The sequence below is a fragment of the Carassius gibelio genome, chromosome A1, assembly GCF_023724105.1.
Source record: "Carassius gibelio isolate Cgi1373 ecotype wild population from Czech Republic chromosome A1, carGib1.2-hapl.c, whole genome shotgun sequence".
Taxonomy (NCBI): Eukaryota; Metazoa; Chordata; class Actinopteri; order Cypriniformes; family Cyprinidae; genus Carassius; species Carassius gibelio.
The window spans coordinates 2,414,815-2,442,666 of NC_068371.1; the positions used below are offsets into that span (position 1 = coordinate 2,414,815).

General features: G+C 38.4%; 4 protein-coding genes across 5 annotated transcripts in view; 1 reads left to right on the plus strand and 3 right to left on the minus strand.

The window, feature by feature from the left end:
- The window catches only part of LOC127951239 (cyclin-dependent kinase 4 inhibitor B), a 2,790-nt gene extending 168 nt beyond the window's left edge, over nucleotides 1-2,622 (plus strand). The window contains exons 1-2 of the mRNA XM_052549075.1: nucleotides 1-245; nucleotides 2,185-2,622. The exon at nucleotides 1-245 is cut by the window's left edge and continues 168 nt beyond it. Of these exons, the coding sequence (XP_052405035.1) occupies nucleotides 105-245; nucleotides 2,185-2,436 (393 nt within the window). The 5' untranslated portion in view covers nucleotides 1-104 and the 3' untranslated portion in view covers nucleotides 2,437-2,622. The remainder of the gene's footprint in view (nucleotides 246-2,184) is intronic.
- Nucleotides 2,623-3,526: 904 nt separating this feature from the next.
- On the minus strand, nucleotides 3,527-9,014 carry LOC127951180 (S-methyl-5'-thioadenosine phosphorylase). Its single transcript, XM_052548969.1, has 8 exons — nucleotides 8,888-9,014; nucleotides 7,596-7,682; nucleotides 7,293-7,351; nucleotides 7,017-7,184; nucleotides 5,752-5,854; nucleotides 5,441-5,680; nucleotides 3,932-4,054; nucleotides 3,527-3,816 (listed from the first exon to the last, which is right to left on the minus strand). The coding sequence occupies exons 1-8, from the start codon at nucleotides 8,909-8,911 to the stop codon at nucleotides 3,778-3,780; spliced, it is 843 nt and encodes a 280-aa protein (XP_052404929.1). The 5' UTR covers nucleotides 8,912-9,014; the 3' UTR covers nucleotides 3,527-3,777.
- An 858-nt stretch (nucleotides 9,015-9,872) lies between these two features.
- On the minus strand, nucleotides 9,873-14,189 carry LOC127951127 (E3 ubiquitin-protein ligase Topors-like). The gene is made up of 3 exons (XM_052548832.1): nucleotides 14,020-14,189; nucleotides 13,871-13,930; nucleotides 9,873-13,321 (listed from the first exon to the last, which is right to left on the minus strand). Exon 3 carries the CDS (start codon nucleotides 13,316-13,318, stop codon nucleotides 10,139-10,141), a length of 3,180 nt encoding a protein of 1,059 aa, XP_052404792.1. The 5' UTR covers nucleotides 13,319-13,321; nucleotides 13,871-13,930; nucleotides 14,020-14,189; the 3' UTR covers nucleotides 9,873-10,138.
- A 2,874-nt stretch (nucleotides 14,190-17,063) lies between these two features.
- Nucleotides 17,064-27,316, minus strand: LOC127951317 (max dimerization protein 4). Of its 2 annotated transcripts, none has more exons than XM_052549192.1 (6): nucleotides 27,039-27,316; nucleotides 26,565-26,664; nucleotides 24,692-24,721; nucleotides 22,456-22,570; nucleotides 21,222-21,381; nucleotides 17,064-20,829 (listed from the first exon to the last, which is right to left on the minus strand). In XM_052549192.1, exons 1-6 carry the CDS (start codon nucleotides 27,100-27,102, stop codon nucleotides 20,672-20,674), a joined length of 627 nt encoding a protein of 208 aa, XP_052405152.1. In that variant the 5' UTR covers nucleotides 27,103-27,316; the 3' UTR covers nucleotides 17,064-20,671. The 2 variants fall into 2 exon arrangements, with proteins under 2 accessions (XP_052405152.1, XP_052405228.1); XM_052549268.1 differs by having other exon boundaries at nucleotides 26,565-26,661; nucleotides 27,039-27,281.
- Between the last annotated feature and the right edge of the window lie 536 nt (nucleotides 27,317-27,852).

Sequence of the window (27,852 nt, forward strand, 5' to 3'; positions counted from 1 at the left end):
GGAGGCTTTTCTGTCCGGCGAGAGGGAAAATTAAAGTACAATGTAAAGAGTGAGTATTTTGGCAGTAGCTGTCACCTGTCAAGGCGGAATTGTTGAGTGGATTGATGATGAAGATGATGAAGATGCACGACGCGGAGGAACTGACCAAAGCAGCCGCGACTGGAAGCACGGAGCGCGTTCGGGCTTTACTCTGCACCGGAGCGAGTGTGAACGGAGTGAACCGGTTCGGAAGAACCGCATTACAGGTGAGTGTTCAGACGAGAAGAAGAGAACGAATGCGTTCATCAGGCCGACTGCAGATATGACATATTAGATACAAAAATACAAAGACACTTAAAAATATATCTACAAAAGAGCAATTTAGTTTATTTGATTAAACAGACCAACTTTAGGATTTTGCTCAATTTATTTACGCACGGTTTAATAGGATTTAATTTCTAATTATGCCTTTTTTATTTATTTACTTGAATCTAGCTAATATTTAGACTAAATGCTGACATTTGCGCCATATTTAGATTATAATTCACGTTTGTATTAAAGCCTGCATGTAATTCGAATAACTTTTAACATGTTGCTGAAAAATCTATTTTTATTTATCAATTCGCACAATGTATTCGAATAGGCTAAATATTTCAATAATGTGTTATTTAAGTGTAGTGCAGCTATATGGAGGTGTCTGAGTCTGAAATATTATTTTCTCTTAAAAAACAACAAAAACACTATAGACGGCCAGACATGTTTAACCTCGTGAAAAAGAGGAAAAAGTATCTATACAATCTTTGCGGTTTTATTTCTGTTAAATGTAATACAGTTGTGACGTTTTAGCACCATTCTCATTCACAAAAGTCGATGTAATTTTGTAATATTCTGTGCTTCAAAGTAAGAAATGTATCCCTTTCTATTAATTGTAGCTACTTTGAAAGTCGGTCCATAAACGGAGTGTTTTAGTGTTGCATTAAATCTAGACTTGGTTTGTTCCTCAACAGAATAACATCAGAAGACTTATGTTACTTCCTGTTGTTTTGTAGATATCATTGACGTTTAATATTCTGACATTAAATTATTAATAATACAACTTTTAATTCTTATTATATTTACTTATTATTAAGCCTACTTATTATATCAAAATAATGACCCCATCATTCAACAGCCCGTCTCCGTGGGATAACTGATATTTAAGGCAGATGCTAACACTCAATAAATATATATACATATATATTTATTGAGTGTTAGCATATATATATATATATATATATATATATATATATATATATATATATATATATATATATATATATATATATAACAATATATATTCTTCTGCATGCTGTCGTCGAATCTAATCTCGGTTCAGATGATGGTGTTAGAGCTCATGGTGCAATGATTCTGCACAGGATAGAAATGTAATACACGAACAGACACAAGACAACAAATGAGCACAAAACCAGTCATAATGGTCAATTTCTCGAAATTAAGATTTCTACATCATCTGAAAGCTGAATAAATCATCTCTCCATTGATGTGTGGTTTGTTCGGAGGACAATATCTGAGATGCAACTATTTGTAAATCTGGAATCTGAGGGAGCACAAAAATCGAAATATTGAGACAATCATCTTTAAAGTTGTTCAAATCAAGTTCTTAGCAATGCATATTACTAATCAAACATTAATGTTTTAATATATTTACGGTAGGAAACTTACAAAATATTTTAATGGAACATGGTCTTTACTTAATATGCTAATGATTTTTGGCATAAAAGAAAAAAATCTATAATTTTGACCCGTGCTATGTATTCAACAAATATACGACCTAAGACTGCTTTTGTGCTGCACGGACACATATATTCAGAAATGTAGATTAGTTTAGACCTATATGTATTTATTTTCAGGCTAATTGGTTAAGATAAGTGAAATATTTGAATCTTTTAACGAAATATGTTCATGATTATCACAAAGCGCACATGAAAACGCACTCAACTATAAACCGAAGTGTTTAGTCATTATAAGACAGCATGAGCAGTTATATTATTTTATTAATTTATTTAATTTATCCGTGAATTGCTTCTTTGCTGTCCTAAATATGCACTACTATGTTCTTATCGAACCAAAAAAAAAAAAAAAAAAAGTAATAATAATTTTTCCTAATTGATTCCAATGACTTTTGAAATAGACTATTTCTCGCAGGTGATGATGATGGGTAACACAGCTGTGGCTCGTCTGCTGCTGGAGCATGGAGCAGATCCTAATGTGTCTGATCCCGGGACCGGAAGCACCCCGTTACACGATGCAGCCAGATCCGGATTCACGGACACAGTGCGGCTCTTACTCCGCTTCGAGGCCGATCCCAGCGCAGCGGATCACCGCGGGATGAGAGCCGTGGAGGTGGCCAGACACACTGGACATCTGGACGTGGCTCAACTCCTCGACAGCATTTAAACGCTTTCTTTTGTTTGGTTACATATTTATATAACTTACTATGAGAGATTTATAGCTATACTTTAAAAGTAAAGGAATAAGCACAACAGTTAATGCACTTACATTGAGTAGGATATATTTGCAATCCGTTTGCAATATTGTTTGTGGATTTATATGCTATTGGGAGCATTAAACATTTTAAGTGTCTTTAGTTTCCTTGTGAGTTTTTAATACATGCGGCAGCACCGTGTCATAAGATAAAAGTCACACAGCATCAGCCCACGGCTGACAGATCAAAAATATTATTTTACATATATGCAAAATGTTTGATATTAACTTAGCATGGTGAATTATGTGACTAAGTGTCAAATTGAGAAAAGATAACGAAGGTTTCTGAGTTTGCGCTCAACGCAGCATTAATATGTGATTTACTGATATTTCTCAGTCCTCTCTCTCTCTCTGATCAATAAGTTATTAAATGCAACTCTTTGCCGCCAGGCAAACTTTCAAACTCTTTTGTTCTTTATAACTCATAACACTGTCTTCTGTCGAGTATCGCCACAGAAATATTGATCTCGTGCGGAAAGGAAAGTCCCGTATGTTGTTATTATTGATGCCAGTTTTTACGCAAAGCTTTTTTTTATAACACAATTGTAACCTCCTGCTGCTGTATATAACCTGTTCGAAATACAGGTAAGTTCAGCTAAACAAACAAAATAAAATATGGTATTTAAGCTTGATTTTTACATAGAGACAATTGATTTTTAATATGTGCAAACATTTTAAATAAAAGAGAACCTGTTAAATTTTGGTTGAGGCTTGCAACATGCAGTTGATCTGAGCTCAAGGAACAGAAAATAATTAGATCAGGAATCAGACTTTGAAAAGCAGAAATATTAATAAAGAAACACGACACAGAGATCTGTTCAGATCGCTAGAAGCAAAAACACTGAACAGAAATATACAGGAGCATTGTTTGGTTCTTTTTCTGACAAGCAATCAAGGTTTACCAGATTTTGTAAGAAATATGCATCTGTTCTTCACAAAACTCTGGAGCAGTAATGTGCTGCTGACTCCAGATGAAGAATAACCCACACAATCTGCAAAGGGAAAAACTGCAGACTTTTATTCTTGGTCAAATAAAAAATACTTCCATTTCGATTTATATCCAAGATACTTCATGTGAAACAACACTTCTGTTAGTATTAAAACACACTGGAAAACAATGTGACAATCAAAGAGCCAGTCCTCTGGCACTGCTTCCATGCATCATACTAACTCTGTTTTAAACACTATTATGAGACTGATCAGATGTGAGCGGTTTACAGACACAGGGCTCTTCTCAGTGGACAGACGGGGGCTTCAGTGTTTGGGCAACATGACGGAAGACTGCGCCATCAGCTGAAACACAAACATCACGACACATGAAGCCTTCAGCTCAGCACAGGTGTCATATACTAAACTTAAACATATTTAAACAAGTCTGTCGTCTAGATCTGGAAGAGCTTTAACTCACTTTATGTGCATTTATTGTGCTCTCCCAGTCCATCTGACAGATCTGTGGGATCGCCGTGAGCAGGATGCTGCTCGCTTTATTTGCGTTCTCCTTCATGGTTTTCAGCACATTGTCCACACACACCTGGAATAAACATGAATAAAGTAGTTGAGTTTGGTTTATGCAGGTTATACAGTAAACAATACAAATAATGGCACATTAAAGCATGGATTTGACAAGAGATCTTGATTTATTCGGATATGACTGGCCAGTAAAAAGGACAATGCATTATGAACTTAAAATGACTGCATCTAAAAAAATAATAATAATAATAAAAAAGAAGTCTCATTGTGTCTTGCATTTGCCTCTGGTTCCTCAGACAGCACAGATAACGCTGTCATGCATCATGAATAACCTGTCACAAGATAAAACTGAAACTGGAAGACGTTTTACACACAAGCAACAGATGAACTATTGTCTCTGATTAACGGCAGACTTCGTCAGACATTTAGTTGTCAAGAGTTGCATTGTGTGTTCAGATTCTGCAGAGGACAATAAATCCTCAGCTAACCTTCTGAATCAAGACAGATACCGGAGAGATCATGTGATCAAGAAAGAAAAGTGAACTACAATTTTTATCCCCAACGCTTGCCTTTAGAGGAACTGGTTGGTAGCAAAATGTGTGTGAGTGTGTGTGTGTGTGTGTGTGTGAGTCAGAGAGAGACTGAGAGTCCGGGAAAGAGACGGAAGGATGTGGTGACCGAAGAGTGAAAACCAAAGGTCAGCAGGAGAAACTTGGAAGGAGGACAAACAAAACAACGGGATTTTGCAAGAACTTGTGCCATATTACATATAGAAAAAAAATCAATAAATTAAGGTTAAATGTAACAGGAATATAGTTATTTTCTATCTTTACATTTAATATTAGCTATGCATTAGTTATTTTTTCACTTGTTTTAGAGACTGATTGAAAAAACGACTTTAATCATGATTACAAGAAGAAACAAGAGGGAGAAGAGTGATAATGCATGACCTGTGCAGAGAGCATCAGAAGTGTGCAGCTGTGCAGTTACAGCCAAAGACACGACTGACACCAACTCTGTGACCCTTTAACCTTCTGATGATGTTTCCTCATTTTAGACCGGAATTTTGTATTTATTTGTATGTGTGTGTGTGTGAAATTTTAAAAAGCACTTCTTCATCGGAATGGTACAAAACCAAAAATAAATAAATAAATAAATCATGGACTTGATTAACTGGATTTAAATGGTCATAAAAAATAAATAATCACACTTGTTTTCATGCCACTGGAAATGAATGAGAAATAAGCAAAAATACAGAGAATTGTGTGAGTGTACAATCTACAAATCATTCATGAAGCAGAAAAAAGTGCACACCAATCAAGAGGTGACACTCTTAAAAAGTCAAGAATGCAAAACACACACACACAGTCATGCATGTACATTCAAATACGGTTATGTAGGTAAACACACACACACACACACACACACACACACACTATGAGCTCACCGCCTCTTCGTGCTCTTTCCAGCAGTCATAATCAGTTGCCATGGCAATACTAGCATAGCACAGCCCGGCCTCCTTAGCGAGGACCACCTCGGGGACCGTGGTCATGTTGATGACATCAGCGCCCCACTGTCTGAACATCAGGCTCTCTGCCCGAGAGGAGAAGCGAGGACCCTCTATGGTCACCATCGTCCCTCGAGGGTGACACTTCACACCGAGTCCCTGAGCCACCTCCAGGAGCACCTGCAGGACCAGGTAACACCAGGTGAGCCAGACAATATGAGACATCAGACAGAGAGCTGAGCGTCACTGACCTCTCTAGTCCTGCTGCAGAACGGCTCCGCCATGGGGATGTGACACACACCTGTGGGACTGCTGGGCTGCCCGTCATAGAAAGTCTGAACACGCTTCGCTGTCCTTCAGGTCAGCGTGGTGCCAGAAGAAGAAGAAGAAGAAGAGGAGGAGATATGTGAATATGCACCAAACTCAAGGTGCTTCTTAAAAGCACTCACACAGATCTTCACTTCTACACTCATCAGAGCATTTGAGGTTTGATCATAATGCAATATCTCCAAATGTGGGATTTTGAGCTGCCTCTAAAGACAAAAATGTTGTCATTTCCCATGTTCCCAGGGTCCTATGTTTCAAGGGTCCTATGTTCCCAGGGTCCTATGTTCTGCTCATTTATATTGCGTATATAAACACATGACAAAGCATGCTATGTTCCCAAGGTTTGGATTAAGGTTAGAATAATATAGGAACATATTAAATGTTATTAATTTGTATTACAATACTAGAAAGCGACAGAGTTGGAGAAAAAGAAACACATTTCAACACTCTTTAACACACCATTAATGCACATTGTGTGGCAACTGTGAGAAAGAAGGACTCTGAAGACGAAGCTCTTCCACAAGTAAGTTTCAGCTCGTCTCGTCGTGAATCTTTGCTTTAATTAAATAAATAAATGCCTTGAACAAAGTCTCTCTCATTGGGTCTCATTCATGAAACACGAGCAGAACGAATTTGTGTGTAAATCGCGTGTAAAGTGGTTTTGGCGTAAATTTTCGGATTCATTAAAATGTTAGAATTTTCCAAATGTTAGTTGGTATGAAAGAAATCTACACCTGCTCCCAGCCACGCGTAAATAGTGCGTTTTACGTCTGAACTTCTGATAATAAAACTTCAATTTCTGCAGCTGAGAAATTGTTCTTTTTCAGTCGCTTTTGAGAAGACACGTTGAAATCCTTCGTTTGGTGTCATAATATGATGCCAATATATAGTTGTCAGTCGGATTTAATGGGCGGGATTTATGGTAATTGAGAATGAGCGTGCACGCACGTCCCATTTACGACTGATTTGAATTCATTAACACACACACACATTTCACTATCACATCTGACGTTTACGAAGTATTTGTGAATCAGGAGAAGAGTTTTCGGGAAGGTCTCTTTTACGCGCGAATCACTCAGATATTTACTCGTATATTTACGAATGTTTCATGAATGAGACCCATTGTCTGCTTCATACAGTATTGTTGAGCAGATCTGCATTTCCTCCAGTCGTGTAACTGAACACTAACCGATCAATAAACTGGTCAATCAGCACGATGTCCCCAGGCTGGATGTCCTCTCGGAGGGAACCACATGCTGTGGTCACTAACAGATGAGTGCAGCCCGCTTCCTTCAAGGCCCAAATATTGGCCTGGTAATTCACATTGGATGGCATTATGGTGTGCTGTCTCCCATGCCTTGCACAGAGGGAAAGTTAAGACAAAATTAATAAAAAAACAGCAGATATTTCAAGTCTAATTCAAAGCATTGTGTATGGTAAAGTATAATACTGTATAAACTCCCACCTTGCAAGAAGTACACAATCGACATTCTTTATTTTGCCCAAAATCAAAGCATCAGACGGCTGTCGAAAGAGAGGAGGAAACGAGAATAAATACATACACTTCTGCCTCTGTTTATCAGCTGTTAATATATTACGCTGAACGAGCGGTTCAAGACTCGAAGCTGCTCAAGTTTACAAACTAACTTCATGGAACATGATCTTTAGTTAATATCCTACTGATTTTTGACATAAAAGAGAGAGACTCCAGACTGCTTGTGTGCTGCAGGGACACAGATTTATTTCTCTCCTGTAATCGTGCACTCATCTTTCCAAACGGAGTGACTACGTACCGCTCCGTCCTGCCCTCCAGAATATCCGGATCATCCAGACCAGATCCTCCAATTATTCCTATCTATGAGAACATGACAGATTACAGATGGTAATGCACTCACTAATATTTAAGAGTGACGTGAATTATGGAATTATGTTTATGATTTAAGTTTCGATCAAGGATCTGTTAGAAAGTCACTTCACAGTGATTTCATTATTTCAACATGTCAAGCCAAATACAGGACAGTTATCATCAAGTTTTAGATCATATTTTAGTGACAAACTGTCACAATGAAACATCTTTGATACAAAATGAATAAACTGAAGAGAGTATCATCTACACAAAACTCAATGTTACAATTATTTATACAATTATGTTAGAACTGTGTCACATCAACAGAGATTTAACCCCCTCGGACCCCGACACTTTTCTGTAGAGGACAGTTTTAGCTGGATGTCCTGTACGGAGCACACTTTCCAAGAGGTTTGATCACAAACACTCCCTCTGCTTGCTCTTTAAATATTATTGATATTGACAGATTGATCGGATTTAGCACTTTTCATTTAATCATCATTTAATTTATCTGTTTAATTAATCTGGCTAATTTTCAAAATAAACATCTCAGAACAAATGTTCAAGGGTTTCAAATCAGAGTATGACTTTTTGTTATGAAACTGGGTGTAATTTGCATGCATGTCTTATAGGACAAACATGTTAATCAGGCATTATGGGGAAACACAGCAAGAAATTATAAATCAATATTGCTATGAAATATGAGATATTCTTATGAAAATATTATCTTATGAAAGTTATTACATAACCTGTAAAAACATAGGGGAAAAAAACGTCATATGTATATATCATTTTTTTTCTCTCCACTAGTTTCCTATGCTGCAACCAATGTAATGACATAAAAATTAAAAAGTGACGGAACGTGTGTCACTCACTCCCTGGTGATCACGAGGACCCGCCTGAGCGCCCCCTGGAGGACAGCTCCAGTTATGACCGATAGCGGTTAACATGTGATGATGACGTTAGATTTTTTTTAATTCTCTACAGTGCGAAAAGGGCTGCACCCGTTGGAAGAAAAGAGCCGCATCCATCCTAATACTATACATAAATATAATATATATTTCCTTAATCTATATTTCAGAACCCTAGCAATGCAACACTTGCTTAATGCCGTGTTGACGTGTAAACACTGCAGTGTTCCATCTCCTGAACTATATTCTCACATAACTCATGTGTTCACCCGTATTGTTTCATCATAATAATGTTACAATTACCTTTACGTGACCGTCTGATGCCATTCTGTTACACGTGTTTTTTAGAAATGTAACATCAGCTTCCTGGTTCCTTCTTGTTTGATGGCGCCGCGCGGAAGAGGAAGCGCAGTAGCGCCACCTATGTAACATCAGTTATATTGTGAATATTACCATTTACAATAACTACTTTCTATTTGAATACGTTTTAAAACTGTAATGTATTTCTGTGATGTGCAGCTGTATTTTCAGCATCATTACTCCAGTCTTCAGTGTCACGTGATCTTCAGAAATCAGAATAATATGATGATTTACTATTACATTTATTATTATTGTGTTGAAAACAGCTGAGTAGAGTTTTTCAGGATTCTTTGATGACTAGAAAGTTCAGAAGAACAGCATTTATCTTGAAATAGAAATCTTTTGTAACATTATAAATGTCTTTATCATCACTTTTGATCAGTTTAAAGCATCCTTGCTAAATAAAAGTATTCATTTTTAATAATTTTACAATAAATGATACTTACTCCAAGCGTTTGAATGGTAGGGTGTATAATATTACAAAATATTTTTTAGTTCAGATAAATGCTGATCTTTGGATCTTTCTAAGAATCCTGATGAACTCATTTTGCTGTATTTCAGATCAAATAAATGCAGGCTTGATGAGCAGAACAGATTTTTCTAATTGCATTTTACATTCAACAATAGTTTGTACAATATGTACTATAAGGAAAAAACATACCTGAATGAAAAAATAATAATAAATTAGGCCTATTTATTTTTGGCATCAATGTATTAATTCAATTTAAAAATGAAATTTCAGTGCATTTTCTGAAATTGCTTTAGAAATCTGAGGAAGTACACAAAGTTAATGCATCATATAAAAAAAAGGATTAATGAATGCCTGCATGAACCTGATTTAAGCCAATGCACACACACACACACACACACACACACACAAAACCCTGTGCACAAAAGAACACATTTAAAAAAGCTTTCAGTAAATAAAGACACTTTTATGATCCTTTTATTAATTTGCGACAATTTTTAAAATTAGTGACTGTTAATTTGCTTGCATAGGGGAGTTTGAAATTAATACATTTCCAAAATCACAAATGCAAATATATCGAATACAAAAGTTTGAACTCCAAATCAAAATCACATTTAAAAATCTCTTCTCCATTTATAAAACACTGGAAACACATGTGGGCATTACAACAATAGTCTCTGTCTTGATTTGCCACAAATTGAGATAAACTCAGAATCACACTGGCATTAATCTGTGTGGGGACGATTCCCTGCATCACACACAGAACTCCATTCAGCTCCAGCAGCTGACTCTTGCTCCACGTCTAGCGGCTGAGAGTCTGTGGCTCTGTCTGCTATCGTGACTGTGGAGTCAGCTGCACTGATATTCCTGGCTGACGGTTCACTGGGGTCAGCTTCGTCGCTGTCACTAGGAATGGTAATGAAAACTGGGCTGTTTTTTCCCACCCTCTCCTCACTACCGTGTTCCCTGCTCTTCCTCTTGTGTTTCTTATTCTTCTTCTTCTTCTTCTTCTTCTTGTGATGTTTCCCCTCAGATCTGTCATCTATGCTTGGACTCCTACTTTTCCTCTTGAACTTTTGGTGCTTCTTGGTTTTCTTTTTTGCACCATCATCAATAGAATCGGTGACCAATTGACTAGAACTTTTCCTTGAGGGTTCCTCATGATGCTTCGTTTTGTATTTCTTTTTCCTTCCATGATCATCATGATGTGATGTCTGATGTGAGCTGGAGTTGATTCTAGAATTACTTTGCGAGTGACTTCTGTCCTGACGGTTGGAAGAGTTGATTCTAGAATTACTCCTCGAGTGACGGTTGGAAGAGTTGATTCTAGAATTACTTCTCGAGTGACGGTTGGAAGAGTTGATTCTAGAATTACTTCTCGAGTGACTTCTGTCCAGATGGTTGGAAGAGTTGATTTTAGAATTGCTCCTCGAGTGACGGTTGGAATAGTTGATTCTAGAATTACTTCTCGAGTGACGGTTGGAAGAGTTGATTCTAGAATTGCTCCTCGAGCGTCTTCTGTCCTGACGGTTGGTAGAGCTGATTCTAGAATTACTTCTCGAGTGACGGTTGGAAGAGTTGATTCTAGAATTACTCCTCGAGTGACGGTTGGAAGAGTTGATTCTAGAATTGCTCCTCGAGCGTCTTCTGTCCTGACGGTTGGTAGAGCTGATTCTAGAATTACTTCTCGAGTGACGGTTGGAAGAGTTGATTCTAGAATTGCTCCTCGAGTGACGGTTGGAAGAGTTGATTCTAGAATTGCTCCTCGAGCGTCTTCTGTCCTGACGGTTGGTAGAGCTGATTCTAGAATTACTCCTCGAGTGACGGTTGGGAGAGTTGATTCTAGAATTACTTCTTGAGTGACGGTTGGAAGAGTTGATTCTAGAATTACTTCTCGAGTGACTTCTGTCCTGACGGTTGGAAGAGTTGATTCTAGAATTACTCCTCGAGTGACTTCTGTCCTGACGGTTGGAAGAGTTGATTCTAGAATTACTCCTCGAGTGACGGTTGGAAGAGTTGATTCTAGAATTGCTCCTCGAGCGACGGTTGGAAGAGTTGATTCTAGAATTACTCCTCGAGTGACGGTTGGAAGAGTTGATTCTAGAATTACTTCTCGAGTGACGGTTGGAAGAGTTGATTCTAGAATTACTCCTCGAGTGACGGTTGGAAGAGTTGATTCTAGAATTACTTCTCGAGTGACGGTTGGAAGAGTTGATTCTAGAATTACTTCTCGAGCGTCTTCTTTCCTGACGGTCCCTGCTTCGTCTTCTACGATGCGATTGAGAACGAGAGCGATGTACACTTCTGTAATAGCTGGTGTAGGATGAGCATGTCTCTGTGTAGCATCTCCTGCTGCGGTCTCTTTGACTGTAATGGCTATACGAGGAGTGGAAACTTGACTCATTTTCTCGTCTCCGCTTATGCCTGCTCTTTTTAGACAATTGGTGTTCCCTGCCATGAGAAGAGGAGTGAGTCCTAGTGCTGCGAGACGATCGATTTCTAGATCCCGACAGCTGTCTCTCATGATGCCTTTCACCAGATTTATCTTCTCTGGAGCGAGACAAGGTGTTCCTCTGAGTGTCAGCGGGAGACAGATCAGGACTCTGTGGCTCAGCGTTCTGCTCAGATTGTTCTGAATCAGAGGAAAGCAGGACCAGTTCCGGTGTCCTTTCTAAAGCTGGCTTAACATATCCAACAATCACACAGTCTTCATCACTGCCAGAGGAATGCTCCTCTTCTACAGTGCCAGGATCTGTCAGACGGTCCTGATGTGGCACAGACTCTACTGCTTCCCCGACACTACTATCAGAATCCGAGTCCCTCACATGGAAAGGCAGCACCTGAGAGGGCTCTGAGGAGTAGGATGGCCCTGGGGTCTCATCATCCCACGGGGCTTGGCTTAAGGTCACACTAGGAGTGCCATAATCCTGGGAACCTGACACTAATGCATCGCTCTCATCCTCAGAGATCGAGATCACAGAGGTTTCCGAGCGGCTGATCTCTCCGGAGGCCTGAGGCAAGTCGTAAACGGCGCGCTGGTCATACGCCTCCATGTTGAACGGGGACCGAGCGAAGCTAAGGAACTCGTGCAGGAAGTGCTCTGTATGGGTTAACAGGAAGGGCCGGAGCTCATGCAGAACAGGCTGCTCGTCCAAGTTATGCCGAGTGATCAGAGTCATGATGATGTGCTGCACTATGTTTGCTAGCGACCCGTGAGAACCGTACAGGACAGTCAGCTCTCGTTTCACCCAAGGCACAAGCCTGTGGAGACAAGCAGGATTTCTCCTGAAGAACTCTGCAGAAGTCTCCCTGCTGCGGCCGCCGTCCTCCACGTTCTGGACTCGCACGCCTCTCCTGTACAAAGCCCGTCTGAATTTAACCGCTTGCTGTTCCTGAAGACTTCGCTGAGACCTTCCCTCTCTCTCTCTCCGCTGTCTCTCCTCTGCTAACCTCCTCAACATGCTGTGGAGATCTCTATTGTGCCGCTGAGGAACAGACCCTCTCAGGCCCTCGAATAAGACCCCGTGGTCAGGAGGGGACGAGGTTCTCCTAGTCGCGGGTCTGCGCTCGCCGGTGAGCGTGGTGCGATACCGGAATCTCTGGCCTGCCATGTTCCCAAACGAGCCATTTTCGGTTGGTCGCAGGTCGAACTTCTGGTAGTTATCTTCGGACTTTATGGTGTGATAAATTGAATTAAACGGCTGCTTGCATAAAGGGCACTCGGCTTTGTTCTTCGACCACTCGCGGATGCAGCAGAAGCAGAACTTATGCAGACACACATCAAGGTACGATATGTTTTTGTAGTGATCCAGACATATCGGGCATTTGGATTCTGGAGACGCTCCTTTTGATATAGTGTTTAACACAACGCCGGACGGACGCTCCTTCATCTGCGGTGATGCCATGATCTGACGGAAGAAAGGTTTTAATTATAAGGCTACTTATTCTCAGCTTTTGTGTAAAATGATGACGTTTAGACGTTTAACATTAACATTAGAAGTAAATAAAAAATTACTTAAAAAGGTTAAGGTGACTGAAGTAAATACAGTAATGCAAACACTATTTACACGATCAAGTTTGCTCATATTATTAATTTTGGTCACTTTTTTTAAGATGCCCTTGTTACAGTGTAATTATACATTTACATACTGAATAATATTAATTAACTACATGTACTTACTATATGGTTATGGTTTGGCTTAGGGTTACTTGTATTGAATTATGCATAATTAATTATTACAATAGTAAGTACATGTAACAAGGACAGCTTAAAATAAAGTGTTACCTTTAGCAGTAAGCTACTTTCTGACAGGAGTAACGTTACATTGGTATTTTACAATGTTAACAGAATGTAAACAAAACTATGCAGTGTCATACTAGCTTTTGAGTTTATTTAAGCACAATAAACACATTTCTATAATAAACATAAACCCAGAAAAAAAATGATTTTAACTTACTGTTTCATGTATTTGTTGAGACTTTGGGAGTAAGTTACTCGGATCCTCATTTGACTTTATCTGACACAAACAAAAGGACATTTATAATTTTAAAAACGCTTTACAGAATCCACAAAAAAACATGTTAAGTTGAATCTCATGTAACTTACTGCCTTATAAACCAGAGCCACTTCAAAGAACAGTTAAAGATGATAATTCAGCCGCCTGTAAGACTTTATTTCTCCGAGTGTAAATATTAAATGCGTTTAATAACGACTAGAACCGACACGACTTCTCTCTCGGGCGGCTGATCGTGACGTAACAAAACAAGAACATTTCGGAAGTGACATGCGTTCAAAACTTTCGGAACTTCCTGTTTTCCACTTCAGAATAAAAGCCCTTCAACCGTACCGAAGACAAAAATTGAATAAAACTTGAACCGTTAATTATGTATCAGAGAAGCAGTTCCTTCTAGATATGGTACATGAAATCAATTTCATAATTTTAAAATACTAAAACACAGTTCTGAGAATTGATGATTAAAATAGCAATGGCAAAGCTTGAGGAGCATTTAATTATTCTAATATTCAAACAAGTAGAATTTAATAGTTCACTCTTTTAAAAATGAGTTGTCTTTATGTGACATAAGAAACATCAACCTGTTTGAGCTTTAATTGAAGCATGATAATGATCATCCAAAGCAGAGATATTTGGTGTTATATTTGATCTGAAACACTTAAAATTATCCAACGTTCATTTCTGGTCACTTTTGTTGTAAGCTCAGTATTATGCACCTGTATTTTTATGCAAGATTAACAACAGATAATAGCTTGTATAAGGCTTATCACGTTTGACCGACAGGTGGGGTTGTAATCAAATTATCTTGGTGTGTTCTGTGTAAGGTGATAATATGTCAAAGCTTCGCAAAGATATAGCCCCAGACTCATTTTGGCACCATGTTTAAAATTTGTAACGATGCTGTATGAAAACGGTTTTGTCAATCGACACAAAATCCATATCTTTTTGTCAGCACAGTCTGAAGATCATCTGACTAAATTTTACTGAAAATCGGACCTACAGTTGAGGAGGAGTTAGAAAAAGTATGTTTTTAACATAAGTCAAAAAGGCTGACAGGGAGTTCAGATTTCCTAAGTGAAAATTGGTGTATGTTATAGGCACAACCCAAGTTTTATTACTATAGCCTTATGCATTTAAAAGTTATTAGCATTTTTGTAAATTTCATAATTAAAGGTTAATTAATAGTTTATTACTCTTGGCCAATAGGTGAAGCTGTTACCAAATTGACGTGCCATGATCAGTGTGATGTGACAATGGCAGACACAAAGTGAGAGACTTGGAGAGATACAGCCCTCAGATGCAGTTTGGCATCTTTCCAGCAAATTCATTCATGCGCTAAACGAAAACTGTTTAATGTATCAAGACGAAATCCATATCTATTTGCCAGCTTGGTCTGAAGATGATCCAAGCCAAATTTGGTGAAAATCAGACCAACGATCTAGGATCAACGATTTTTGAGTTCCATGCGGGTATGGAGCCGAAGATTTTTGTAATTAGTTTCATAACAATACGCTAATGAATTCGTAAAATACAGCATTTTAGAACATAATTCAAAATGGCAGATGAAGATTTATCATATCGATCAAAAGTGCAGTATGGAGTACCTCAAGGCTCAGTACTAGGGCTGTTTCTCTTCACGCTTTACATGTTACCCTTGGGAGATATCATCAGTCTCGGTGAAACACACCAATTTGAAAAACTAACGGAATGCATATGTGGCAGATTGGGTAAATTCCCTCCCCTGCATTTAAAATGTCAGCCAATCAGAACCAGGTATGTGTAATATAATTGCTGTGAGTAAGCCACCTGGGATACATCATTGCAAGCTCCGTGTGTGGGCTTCCGCCTAAAAGATATGTTTTTAATTGTTTGGCAATTGTGACCTGTGAACTCGTGCATATCAAATGATGTTATTTACTTATTGCAGTTGGAATCAGATCTTGTTCGCGACTTCGCGATGGTGTGTATATAATTCAGACAAGTCATTGAGCAAACTGCTAAGATACATTCTGTGATCACCATTCAACTTGTCTTGCTGACCAACTGTCGGTATGTATGATTCATTTCTTTTCCAAATAAGTTATTCGATTTAAGTAAATTTTAATAGTTTGTTTTTTGCAGGATGAAACATTTTTGTAGGGAGTGCTCCATCCAAATTCGTTGAAGGATCTTTAGGCTGCATTAATTCGGCAAACCGGAACCGGGAACACTTCACATAACACCCGATGTACTTGCTACATCATTAGAAGAATGGCATCTACAGTAATATTTGTCTGTTTCTCTCTTATTCCGAGGTCACCGTAGCCACCAGATCCAGTCTGTGTCCAGATCAGAGGGTCACTGCAGTCACCCGGATCCAGTACGTATCCAGACCAGATGGTGGATCAGCACCTAGAAAGGACCTCTACATCCCTGAAAGACAGCGGAGACCAGGACAACTAGAGCCCAGATACAGATCCCCTGTAAAGACCTTGTCTCAGAGGAGCACCAGGACAAGACCACAGGAAACAGATGATTCTTCTGCACAATCTGACTTTGCTGCAGCCTGGAATTGAACTACTGGTTTCGTCTGGTCAGAGGAGAACTGACCCCAACTGAGCCTGGTTTTTTCTCCATTCTGTCACCGATGGAGTTTCGGTTCCTTGCCGCTGTCGCCTCTGGCTTGCTTAGTTGGGGTCACCTTCATCTACAGCGATATCATTGACTTGATTGCAAATAAATGCACAGACACTATTTAAACTGAGCTGAAATGACGACATCACTAAATTCAATGATGAACTGCATTCTGCATTATTGAGACACTGTTTTCCTAATGAATGTTGTTCAGTTGCTTTGATGCAATGTATTTTGTTTAAAGCACTATATAAATAAAGGTGACTTGACTTGACAATGTTAAGCAGTTGTGGTCGTGGTGTGACAGCGCTTGTGTCCTTTTGTAGACATTTTACGGTCAACTCTGGAGTAAAAGGTGGAACAACTTGACCACTATACTGTACCATTTTATTTAGTTCATTAATATGCCCCAAACTTTAAAACACTTTGTATGAAAAAAGTTCACTTTTAAACAAATTCCACTTATAAATTGCTAGTAAACTTCACAAATAATTACAAAGAAGCAGCAAGCCGAGCCAGTATGTACAGTATAAAACATTTTATTAACATTGATCAATTATATTACAATACAAGAATACATAATACCTCAGAGTGTGGGCTCTAACATAGCCAGCACCAGGTAAATATGAGTATGTACACACACACGCACACACATAATGAAAAAAAACACACCTTTACAATATTATACAACATCTGAATGCATATAACTTGTTTTCTAAAAGGACATCTGTTCACAGGTCTCCGGCACAGAACCCTCCCTTTCTCAGTTTTCTCTTTCCGCAAGTTTCTCTCATGCTAAAACGCAAGCGTTCTGTAAGCTACGCCGCACACAGACCTGTCCACAAACTGCTCCATTAACACAGAACTAATACAAGCAGGGGAGAGGAAAGTGAGCAGAAAATATAGGTCATAAATCTATATTCATACAAAGATAGAAATCTGATGCCTCACAACATTGGGAGCGGATAGAAAAATAAAAGTCTTTATCTAATAGAATTTATATGGCGGGAATCTTTCTCTTTCTCTCTTCTGGTGCTTTTATACAACAAACGTAAAAGGAATTTTTATAAAGTTATATATTTTTTTCTTGTTCACTCTGGTCTACTTTTCCTGCTGCATTGAATTTAATATTCACAATCAAAAATTCTGCATGGCCCAGCAAACACAAAGTTTCATTTAATCTTTTTGTTTTGTGCTGAGTGATGGAACACACATTTCAGATTCTTGGACACCTTGCACTTTCCGATTAATTATATCTGACCCTCATTTTAGTGTTTTAAAGCTTTTGGAAAACCCTGCAGCCACTGAATAGTCCTGTGTCTGTCACAAAGTATTTCTTTCATCACACTGGAAACTGGCTTGAGCTTGATTTCACGTGTTTGGCGTGTGACTTCTGTGATAATCCCAATGAAAGCTACAGTCTCGTAGAGATTTGATCAATTCTCTGAACTCTCAATCAAAGCGTGTTAATGGGAGGTTCTGTGCAAGAGGGTTCTTGATTTAACAAGACACTTGATCAGCACACACCGAAAAAAGAATAGTTTTGCTACAACAGTCTGGCATTTCCATGACATTAATGTAAACTCTTCATTAAAATGTAGCTTAAAAAAAAAAAAAAAATATTATATATATATATATATATATATATATATATATATAAAACTAAACAGAATAAAACAATATAAAAAAAATAAAAATATAACTTTTTTTGGAAGCCAGTTTCTGCCACAAAATAAAAAGACAGAATATTATAATGCATAAAATAATATATAAAAACGTGCAATTCTCAGAAGAAATGTCATTGTTGTGAGACATAAACTCACAATTGCAAGAAAAAAGAAATCCGAATTGTGACATAAAAAGACTCAATTTAAATGTTTTATTACATGGTGGAAACAAAACACAAAATAAATTACAAGAAGTAAACTCTGAGTTAAGTTTTCACTGACAACTCTGATAAAACAATTCTGAGAATTCTGAGTTTATTAAAAAACAATTTGGTTAAAATTATTATTTTTTGCGTTTTTCTGTGGCAGAAATGGGCTTCCATAATCCTTTAAGTGTTTGCATAGAATGGAGAGAATAAAACAAAAACAAACAAAAAAACGCGTTGGTCACAATATGCACCATAATTGTGAAACAGTGCTGCTTTCTAATACAACACCGCACACTTTTGCAAACACAAGACTCTTATTGCGGTCTCTTTGCGTTTATAGGCAGAAGATCAGATACTTTAACACTAAAGAACAGGATCTACCTCTGGGAGACTCCAGCTGCCATTAATGATTGATTCCAATGCTCTTCTCCCAAGGTCTTCCGATTCATTGTTTGAAATACAAAACACATCTTAGAAATGAGGATGATAATAACAAGACAGGGTAATAAAAATGGAAAGAGCCTCAAGAGCAGAGTTGTTTAGGTGAGACGAGCTGCCACAGGAGAAGATGACCAGTGTTGTTCAGGATGATGCATGACAGAACAAAGTAGTTTTGATGAAGGTCAGAGGTGACTAAGTCATGTTCCTCATCAATCTGTTCTGAGGATGGAAGCTGGCAGGTCGTGCTGGTTCGGAGGGATGGATCACAGAAACAAGGCTAAGACGAGTCAAGGCACAGCGTGACAGAGCTCTCCCAAACATTAGTCTGGCCTCACTTCCTGTCATTCTCATATACTCTTCTATTTGGAAAATATACTACAAAAGCACTACAGAAAATATAAACTACACTTGTTTTTTTCTTCCTTTTTTCAAATATATATATGTATATTTTTCTGTTTCTTTTTATTTGGGTCTCAGAAGAGCTGGGATTCCCAGCATTAAGAACCTTCTTCATTCATACATGGAGTATTGCACAATGCACTGCATATATATACTGCTGAAGAATAAAGGCGTCAGGAATTATGCGAGTACGTTACGGGGAAATGAAGAAAAGCATCAGTATGATTTTCTGACAGTAACTTTACATGCACGGCCGGTCATGCAGTTTTAACTTGTCGGTTTGAGTGTAATACACACAACTGAAACAAAACAGCTCTGTTCATCTTCTCACGTCTTTCAGACTTGTGCCAGAATCAGTTCATCAGCTTTCCAAGTTTACTGCTACATCATTTACTACTGATAGTTTTAGATAAAGACTTCTACACAGAGGTAAATGCTGAAATAGAATCCACGGATTCCTAGAAGTGCCCTTTAGTTTTGTCCTCTCGCTCCTGCTCCGTTAGTCTATTAGTGTGCATGATGCTACAACTTGCACTTTTCTTAGGAACCACACAAGAATCCTCTTCAAACCCATGATGCAAGATGAACTGATTCACAAACCTAGTGAGCTGCCTACCTAGATAGCATAGATTTACTCCGCACCTTTGTTTGTTTTGTGGCAGCGTTTACATTAATGCACTGATCTGATCTTTTGATCATATATGTTTTTTCCCCTTTTGTTTATAATCATATAAGACACGACACAGCGTTTACATTCACAATAGAATAATGATCACGTTGCTGTTCAAAAATACTATTTAGAGTTCAGTAGAACCTATTTTAATTCATGAAATCACAGGACAGCTTCCTGAATGTTTGGAGTGGCTCAGATGAAGCAGTGTCGGGGAAAGTAACTAATTGTGTTACTTAGTTACAGTTTATGGAATGTAATGCGTTACTTTTGTGTTACTTTATTTCACATGGGCTGAGCCTCTTTATTTGTTTTAAATAGAAAAAAAACTCTTAATGTACTAGTTACTTGAAAAAAGTAATCTGATCATGTAAATCAGAACGGCGGCGATAAAATTGATTTTTGTGTTTATAAATGTGCGAAGAATTCTGATGTTAGTTATAAACAAATCTGATTTTCTGCAAGTGTAAACGCGGCCAGAAATCCACAGTAGAATCACATAAGCAAGCCAATTCCCTTGGAGTTAAGAGGCTGTCTGACATCAGAAGAGACGAGTTAAAACTGCATTACCACACACATGTTCTTTCTAAACCACATACTGCTCGTCTGTGTATTTGTGGTGTTGGGGAGGGTTTGATATAAAGCATAGCAAGAGTTGCGAGTTTCCCGAGGAGTGTAAATCAGCCAGGTGCATCCTGCCAGCTGTGAGGACGGCTGATGTGTATGATGGGGAGGTCACACTCGTCTAGCAGATGTGAGCCTGTAGTCTGCAGGAGTGTGGATGGTGTCCTCCATCGCTGGAGCTGCTCTGCAGGCTGTAGTGGTCTTCTCCATCACTAACACTGTGCACGCTCTCACCTTCACCTGCTGTGAACTCCATCCCCTCGATGTCCACGTCCACTTCTGTACACACACACAGAGAAATTAAAACTCATCAGCAGTGATCTGACCAATAAAGGAATATTCAGTCTTATGATAAGCCTGATTTATAAAGTGGATAGTTCTGATTGGCTGAGATGTGTTCGCAGCTGTTTTACAAAGTAACACACACACCTTTGTTTACTTCGGTGTGTTGCTCGGCAACCACTTTGTAACAACCACAACTGTTTCTGGGGAACTACATTGTTTGGCGGAAGAATACGTTTTATTTTGTGAAACCTTACTAGGTTTATGGAATAACCGGTTTATAAAAGCACTGAGGCTGGTGAAGCTGTGGTTTACAGCTGTGTTATAACAGCTCTGCTTCAGAACTCGTTTCACGTCTCTTAGCTGGTGATCTGTCAGCTGTGCTGTACCTTGCTCAGAGTCGGTGTAGATGGTGGAGCCCATGCTGTCCGTGCGAACGCGCTCCAAGCCCTGCACAGACAGCTGCTCCAGACGCCGTTTGAGGTAGCGGTGTTCTCTCTGCAGCTGCTCCTTCATGTTCAGAGCCTTCCTGTCCTGTTCCTCCAGCTTCTGCAGAACACATGTTCCACTGATCAAACCACAGACACCACACTTCATGACCTGCGTCATCGAACAGTCAGCGTGAGCGTGCAAGAGCTGTTCCTTCTGAGCTGGAAAAGGCAAACGGTCACATTGACAAACACAAATCTTTGCAGCACGCAGGAAACCCCACAGCTGTGCTCAAACACGAACTAACAGAAAAGAAACCAGCGGCGGAACACTTCCCTGTGTTCAGAGATAAATGAATCAGGGACTTATAGAAGTGCCTGTGATAAAGAAAAGAAAACTCTAGCTCTTTCGAAAAGTACTAGGCCTATTTAAAGAAAGTTTAAATTAAGTGATGCTCAAGATATCATTGGGTGTACGCTTCAAAACATGTTAATGCACAAGTATTATCTTTTAAAAGATCTTGGGATAATTCTCCATAAAATGTAAGTCCTGTCATCATTTGCTCACCCTTCATTTGAGCTTGTTTCTTCCGCTGAACACAAAAGAGATTTTAAAGAATGTTGGGAAACAAACTGTTCCTGCTAAGCTTTAATAAACCCTGCCGTTTAAAAGTTTGGGATCAGTAAGATCTTTAATGTTTTATGATTAAACATTGGATTAAAAAAGGCTATATAAAAACAAATTATGGTTTTCTATTCTAATATACTTTGACATTTAATTTAATCCTGTGATCAAAGCTGAATTTTCAGCATTTCACAAGATCCTTGTGTTGGAAACAGATGTTTTTGGAGCCTGTGATACTTTTTCAGGATTCTTTGATGAATAAGAAGTTAAAAATGAACAGCATTTAGTCCATGTAGAAATCTTTTCTAACAACGTAAGTCTTTACACAGAATTTCATTCGTTTAACGAGGACAATAGTATCACCCAAAAACGTTTTCTTCATCCCACCCAAAAATATTAACATGAATCTTAATTCAAAACATCATTTTAAGCCGGAGTAAATGATGTCAGTATCTGTGGAGTCATCTGAGAGTGACGTAATCTTCCCGTAGACAGTCCCTGACGAACTTCCTCTCTGACTGACACTGCTTCCAGCTGCTCTCACACAGAAACACGCTGATTCGTTCGTACCTTGATGTGCATCTTGGCTCGTTTGAGCAGACTCAGTGTGGTGTGACGGGAGCTGTCAGGACCCAAAGGCACGAGCCGTTTCAGCTGCTCCAGGTACAAGCGCAGTTTGGCACGTCTGCAAATAAAGAACAGGCTGCAGTGAAGAATTAGCCTGGGATAAATTTAGATCTTCTGATTCAGGATGCTGTGGTCTGCCGACACAAAGCTTGCAGGTTTGATGCGGTGCAGTCGTGACTAAGATTAACTAGATTAATGAGATGGTGATTGCAGCTGCATGTAAGAGGACTGCTCACATTATGCCTTTTTTCACCATTTCAGCTTTAGCTAGTGTGTAATGTTGCTATCGGAGCATAAAAACAAGTCTCGCTATTAACTAACTGCTTATTAGCATGCATATTACTTGCATATTGGCTGTTTATTAGTACTCATTAAGAGCCTTATTCTGCATGAGCATATTTTAGATCCTAAACCCCATACCTAACTACCTACTAACTATTATTAATGAGCAGCAAATAAGGAGTTTATTAACTGTTAATAAACTGCACACCGAAAGCAGACAGAGCAATAGAATGCTCCAATCACAGAATAATCACTGAAGCTCTCAAAATCACCTTTTACTGTGGGTCTCTGACGCGGAAAGCATTTATTAAAACATGCACTTAGATTAAATTAAAGCAGCACTGCAGTCTGTGCTCAGTAAGGTCCTCTCTCATGTGGGAACATACTGGAATTATTATGTGCATTATTTCTTTGAAATTCATAATGGGTGCCAATAATTGAGGAAGGGCACTGCAACTTGGAATATACTTTATAGTTTTGATAACCCAGAGTACACAGCAAAGGCAGGACAAAACAAAGCTGGACTTGAAACTAGAAAGGTTAAATATGTCCAAGTGGACCTACAGATCTCAATCCAACCGAACATCTGTATAATAACACTGCAGCTGTTCACAAAACAATCCCCATGCACCTTGATAAAGCTGGAGAATGTTTGAAAGAAATTAAAGAAGCAAGATCTCTGATAGCAGTAACTCCTGCCAAAGGGCTTTCTAACACGCTTTTACTTGAGTGGCAAATGTTGTTATTGAATGCTTGACATAAAAAGCCAAAAACACCTGAAAGAATACAAATAAAAATCCAAACACAATGGATATGATTAGAGATCCTCTCTGCATGGAGCCCCTGAAATGGGTTTCCATCTAAAGATGCTTTTATGTTAGAGTGTATTGATTAAAATAATAATAATACATTTTTTTAAATGTGAAAATTGCATCTGTTATTATTGGTTACAGAACTATGAACTAACATTAATGATCAATGTACAGTATAATTTATATTCTATATAAAAAGTATGGTTCTGTACTTTGTGTGTGTGTGTGTGTGTGTGAGAGAGAGAGAGAGAGAGAGCGTGCGTGCGTGCGAGTGTGAATGCGCGTGTGCGTGCCTGTTTATGCGTGCATGCACGTGTGTGTTTGCGTGCGTACGCGTTTACGTTCGTGCGTGCACGTGTGTGTGCGTGCGTGCGCGCGCGCGTGTGCATGTAATAGAGCTTTTAGAATTCTTTTAGTTTTCATATCTGACACTGATTGATGTACTTTGTGTGTACTTCTGTATTTTCTGAACAATTTGATTATTTTGTAAAGTGTCCTATACAACTGTACAAATGAAATGTATTATTATCATTATTAAGAAGTGCCAAACATATTCATTTTCTCTTTCTCTGTAAAGAATTGTCATAATTTTAATTTTACATTGCTTTAATAAGGCAGACAGACCTCAGTGTCATGCACAAACATAAATTATAAAACCTTTCAAACCAAGAAGGCTGTGCATCCTTCGAACAACAATATCCAGCCACAGTATGACTGTATTCACTGTATAGCATGGCCTCTCGTATCTTTGATTAATTATGACTTAAAAGCATTAACTAAAAATATGATGCTCCAGAAAACTGCATGACATTGTTTTCTCCTTTGTATTTCTATTCATCTTTCCAAAAGTGTGTCATAAACTTGCCTGTATGGTTTTCCTGTTTTTCCTAATGGTCCATTCTGAGGAAGGACATGACTGAACATATTTCTCAAAGAGGAGAAGTAATCAATTCTTTAAACTCAAGCATGTGACGAGCAAACTCCCAAGATATCAGCACGAGGGAAACAAATCTCACACATGAAAACACGCTCGACCTTAAAGCCCTCTCAAAGATAAATGTCGGGTATATCAGGAATATTCTTACCTGTGTTTTTCCAGCTCATTGTGTGATGACCTGAACAGGAAATAAACAAACGCATAGATGAGTTCAGCTAATAATAATAATAATAATAATAAATCAGAAAGAAGAACACTGACTTTTTACTTTAAAAGTACTAAAAAAATAAAAATACACTATATTAAAATAGAAATTAAAGGGGCAAGAGTGAACAACGAACAACTGCCAACAACAGTAATGCTTTTATAATCCATAATATAATTAATTAATTAATGGTGATTCGTATAAACATTCATCATGTTATGCCATGTCAGCATCAAAGGCTATGTTCATGGAAAAAAAAAATATTTAGAATAATTTAATAACATTAGTTAATTAAAATAATTTAACAATATTATAAAAAAAAACATCTATTAATGTGATTTCTGGGTAAAAACAATTCGTAATATAATGTAAAGACAAGACACTCCAAAATAAATAAATAAAATGTTTTACAGTAAAACAATGCAATAAAGGCACTTTATTCAACAAATTATCGCTGAACCCTATAATGTGCAATGTCAAAAATAATGCATTTTCAATTGTAACGAATGCATGAATAAATGAATGTATGCTCCCTGGCTGTTTGGCTGTTGCAGTGCTGAATTGAAGATTGCACATAAAACACAATGGTTTGCATTTCTTCACTGTGTCTACTAGTTTGATATCAGTGTAAGTAAAGCAAAATAAACACTCAACGACGCAGAGGAAATTCAGCATGCTACAACACATTTCTATTTTAGTCCAGGGTATGAATGCTGGCGTGCATGATGGGGCAATTACATTTCCTCCAAACAAAAACACACAAAACCCAAGGACTGTAATGCATGCAAGATAAAAACAGAATATGTGGGTCACTGCATCAATTGTTGTTTGTTGTACGCCAAAGCTGCAGCATGCAGTTTCTGCACCACTAGCGTCATCATTCAGGATTGCAAAAATAAAGATGTCATGTTTCCCTTATAATGCATGATGAAATTGCCGCACATGATAGTTAAAAGTACAGGATTAAAATACAGGCACAATGTTAGTAGAGAGTCTCGTGCAGAATTTTTAGTGTCAGAAAAAGTCCACAGTGTCAGCACATTGATGAAATTTAGGAAAGCATTTCACAAATAGTATTCCAAAGTAAGTTTTGGTAAAATAAAATAAAAACATCACAGCTGTCCTGGAAAGCCCTAATTCCAGTTTTCCTTTTGTCAGTACTTTCTATGCATACGAGGGGGAAGGGCTGCACACTAGGCTCCTGCTGTTTTGCTTTGACATTGCAAGGAAAGGAGACTAATGCAGCAAAACAGATCCAGGGGTCAATGCTCACCAGCAGCTGACTTGCATCTATTCACACCACACCCAACAGTGAGAGATTGACCACACCTACTGTCTATGACATGACATGTACATGTGTCACATTAATGCGTGCATTTGTTAAAGTCAACGAGAAGTTAAAGTATGGACATTTATTCTACATATAGCGTTTGTATGCAAGAATGCATGAAAAAAAAGTTTGACAAATTGTATGCATGCAAGCTTTAGTCTTGAAATATAACATTCTAGCGTATTTTCATCCAAGTTTCCAAGCCACTTCACCACGGGCCTATGTGATAAATGCTTAAAATCTACCAGTCGTTGCAGTCGTCTCTAAAGAACAAAAAGTTGTCGGTCAATGAGAAGTGTGGTGCTTCTACGTGACAGTGACTGCGCTGAAGAGATGACAGAAGTGGAGAGAGAAAGCAGCAGAGTTAACGCTGTACGCGTGGCAATATTCATACACAGCCAGATCCAACAACCAAAAATGGCGATTGCATGAAGAATAAACATCTTTTGAATGATTTAATTATCAGTGCCACTGTACTGCATTTACCTGTTGTTGTGGGGTTTTCTGGAAATGGAAGAGGATTTCGTTTTCTTTCCGGAAAAGTCATTGTCGAAGGGTAAAACAGACGCGTAACCGTGTTCAGCTTCTGGTGAGAGAGTGAACAAAACCAGCATTAAATACAGACGTCAACGCAAATGGTGAAGTTAGAAAGTTATGCACTTGATGTGTTTTCATATATGACCTGTTATGCTTCTATCAGCTTAATGTAAAGCATGCAAACACCCGGAAAATGAAACGAAGTCAGTTTTTATCAGAGGATGGGACGAAAGACATGCACGTAAGCCAGAGATCTCTGATTATTGAATATTTATAAGTTCGATAGCTATGATGCCATCGTCCTTTTGGGCTTGGATTAAATGCACTTGTTCAGCCGGGAGGTTTAGAACTAGTGCAACAACAACTATATATATATATATATATATAAGACTTTGACCACACAAACATCATTAGGATATATACCTCTGTCTCTTCTTTCCAAATACTCAGCTGCCTCAAGAAGAAGAAGAAGAGAATTCAGTTCCATCCTGGTGTAGGCTATATACAGAAATTAAAATAATAATAAAAAAAAAACAAAAAAAAACGTAAAGTGCAATGTTTAACAAAAGGTGCAAAACAAAGGGGGAAACTAAATTAACAAATAAACAAAAAAAGCTCGATGTGAACAGCTTTGCTCTGAGTCGTAGAGACTCTCAAAAGTGAATGCAGAGCAGACTGCACATAAACTAAAGGCTGAGAGTGAGCGATGGCTTCTTCGTCCAATCACACAACATCAAAAAAGTATTAAAGGCGGGACCTGGAAACATTTGTATCCAATCAAAGATTTCAAAGAGAGTTCACAGGAAAGATGTTGACACATTGTGAAAAGTCACATGATTGGTTAGTCAGTGATAGTAACAATGTTGCAGCCATGCCCTAGCAACAGTGCGTGTGACTCAACCCCTAAAGCGCTCATTGGTCTGACGAACACAATGCGAGCTGCTGATTGGACGGCGGGGATGCTGGGCGTGTCTTCCTGTAAGCCCGTATGCTGAACTAATGACTGCCAAAGTTGCCTCTGGAAGAAGTCAGCAAAAGGAAATGTTCTTGAGAGTCAGGTTTCTGATCGTTTTCTGAGCTACAATCCCATTAAAATACTTCTGCAACTCACTTGTTGACTTTTACAAAGCAAGGTGTTAATTAGTTCATAATTATTATCATTAAATGACACCAGCAAAGTTTGATAGAGCAGAAGTCCAGGGCGCGGTCGGCTGTGGCACCATGGTCATCCTTCTGC

Coding starts and splice junctions, on each gene's coding strand:
- LOC127951317 (XM_052549192.1), bottom strand. CDS start 27,102: ATGGAACTGAATTCTCTTCTTCTTCTTCTTGAGGCAGCTGAGTATTTG. Junction 24,722..26,564: donor AGAAAACCCCACAACAACAG/GTAAATGCAGTA, acceptor TTTCCTGTTCAG/GTCATCACACAATGAGCTGG. Junction 20,830..21,221: donor CTACACCGACTCTGAGCAAG/GTACAGCACAGC, acceptor GTGTGTGTACAG/AAGTGGACGTGGACATCGAG.
- LOC127951127 (XM_052548832.1), bottom strand. CDS start 13,318: ATGGCATCACCGCAGATGAAGGAGCGTCCGTCCGGCGTTGTGTTAAAC.
- LOC127951180 (XM_052548969.1), bottom strand. CDS start 8,911: ATGGCATCAGACGGTCACGTAAAG. Junction 7,185..7,292: donor GATTGTGTACTTCTTGCAAG/GTGGGAGTTTAT, acceptor CCTCTGTGCAAG/GCATGGGAGACAGCACACCA. Junction 4,055..5,440: donor GGAAAGAGCACGAAGAGGCG/GTGAGCTCATAG, acceptor TGTTTATTCCAG/GTGTGTGTGGACAATGTGCT.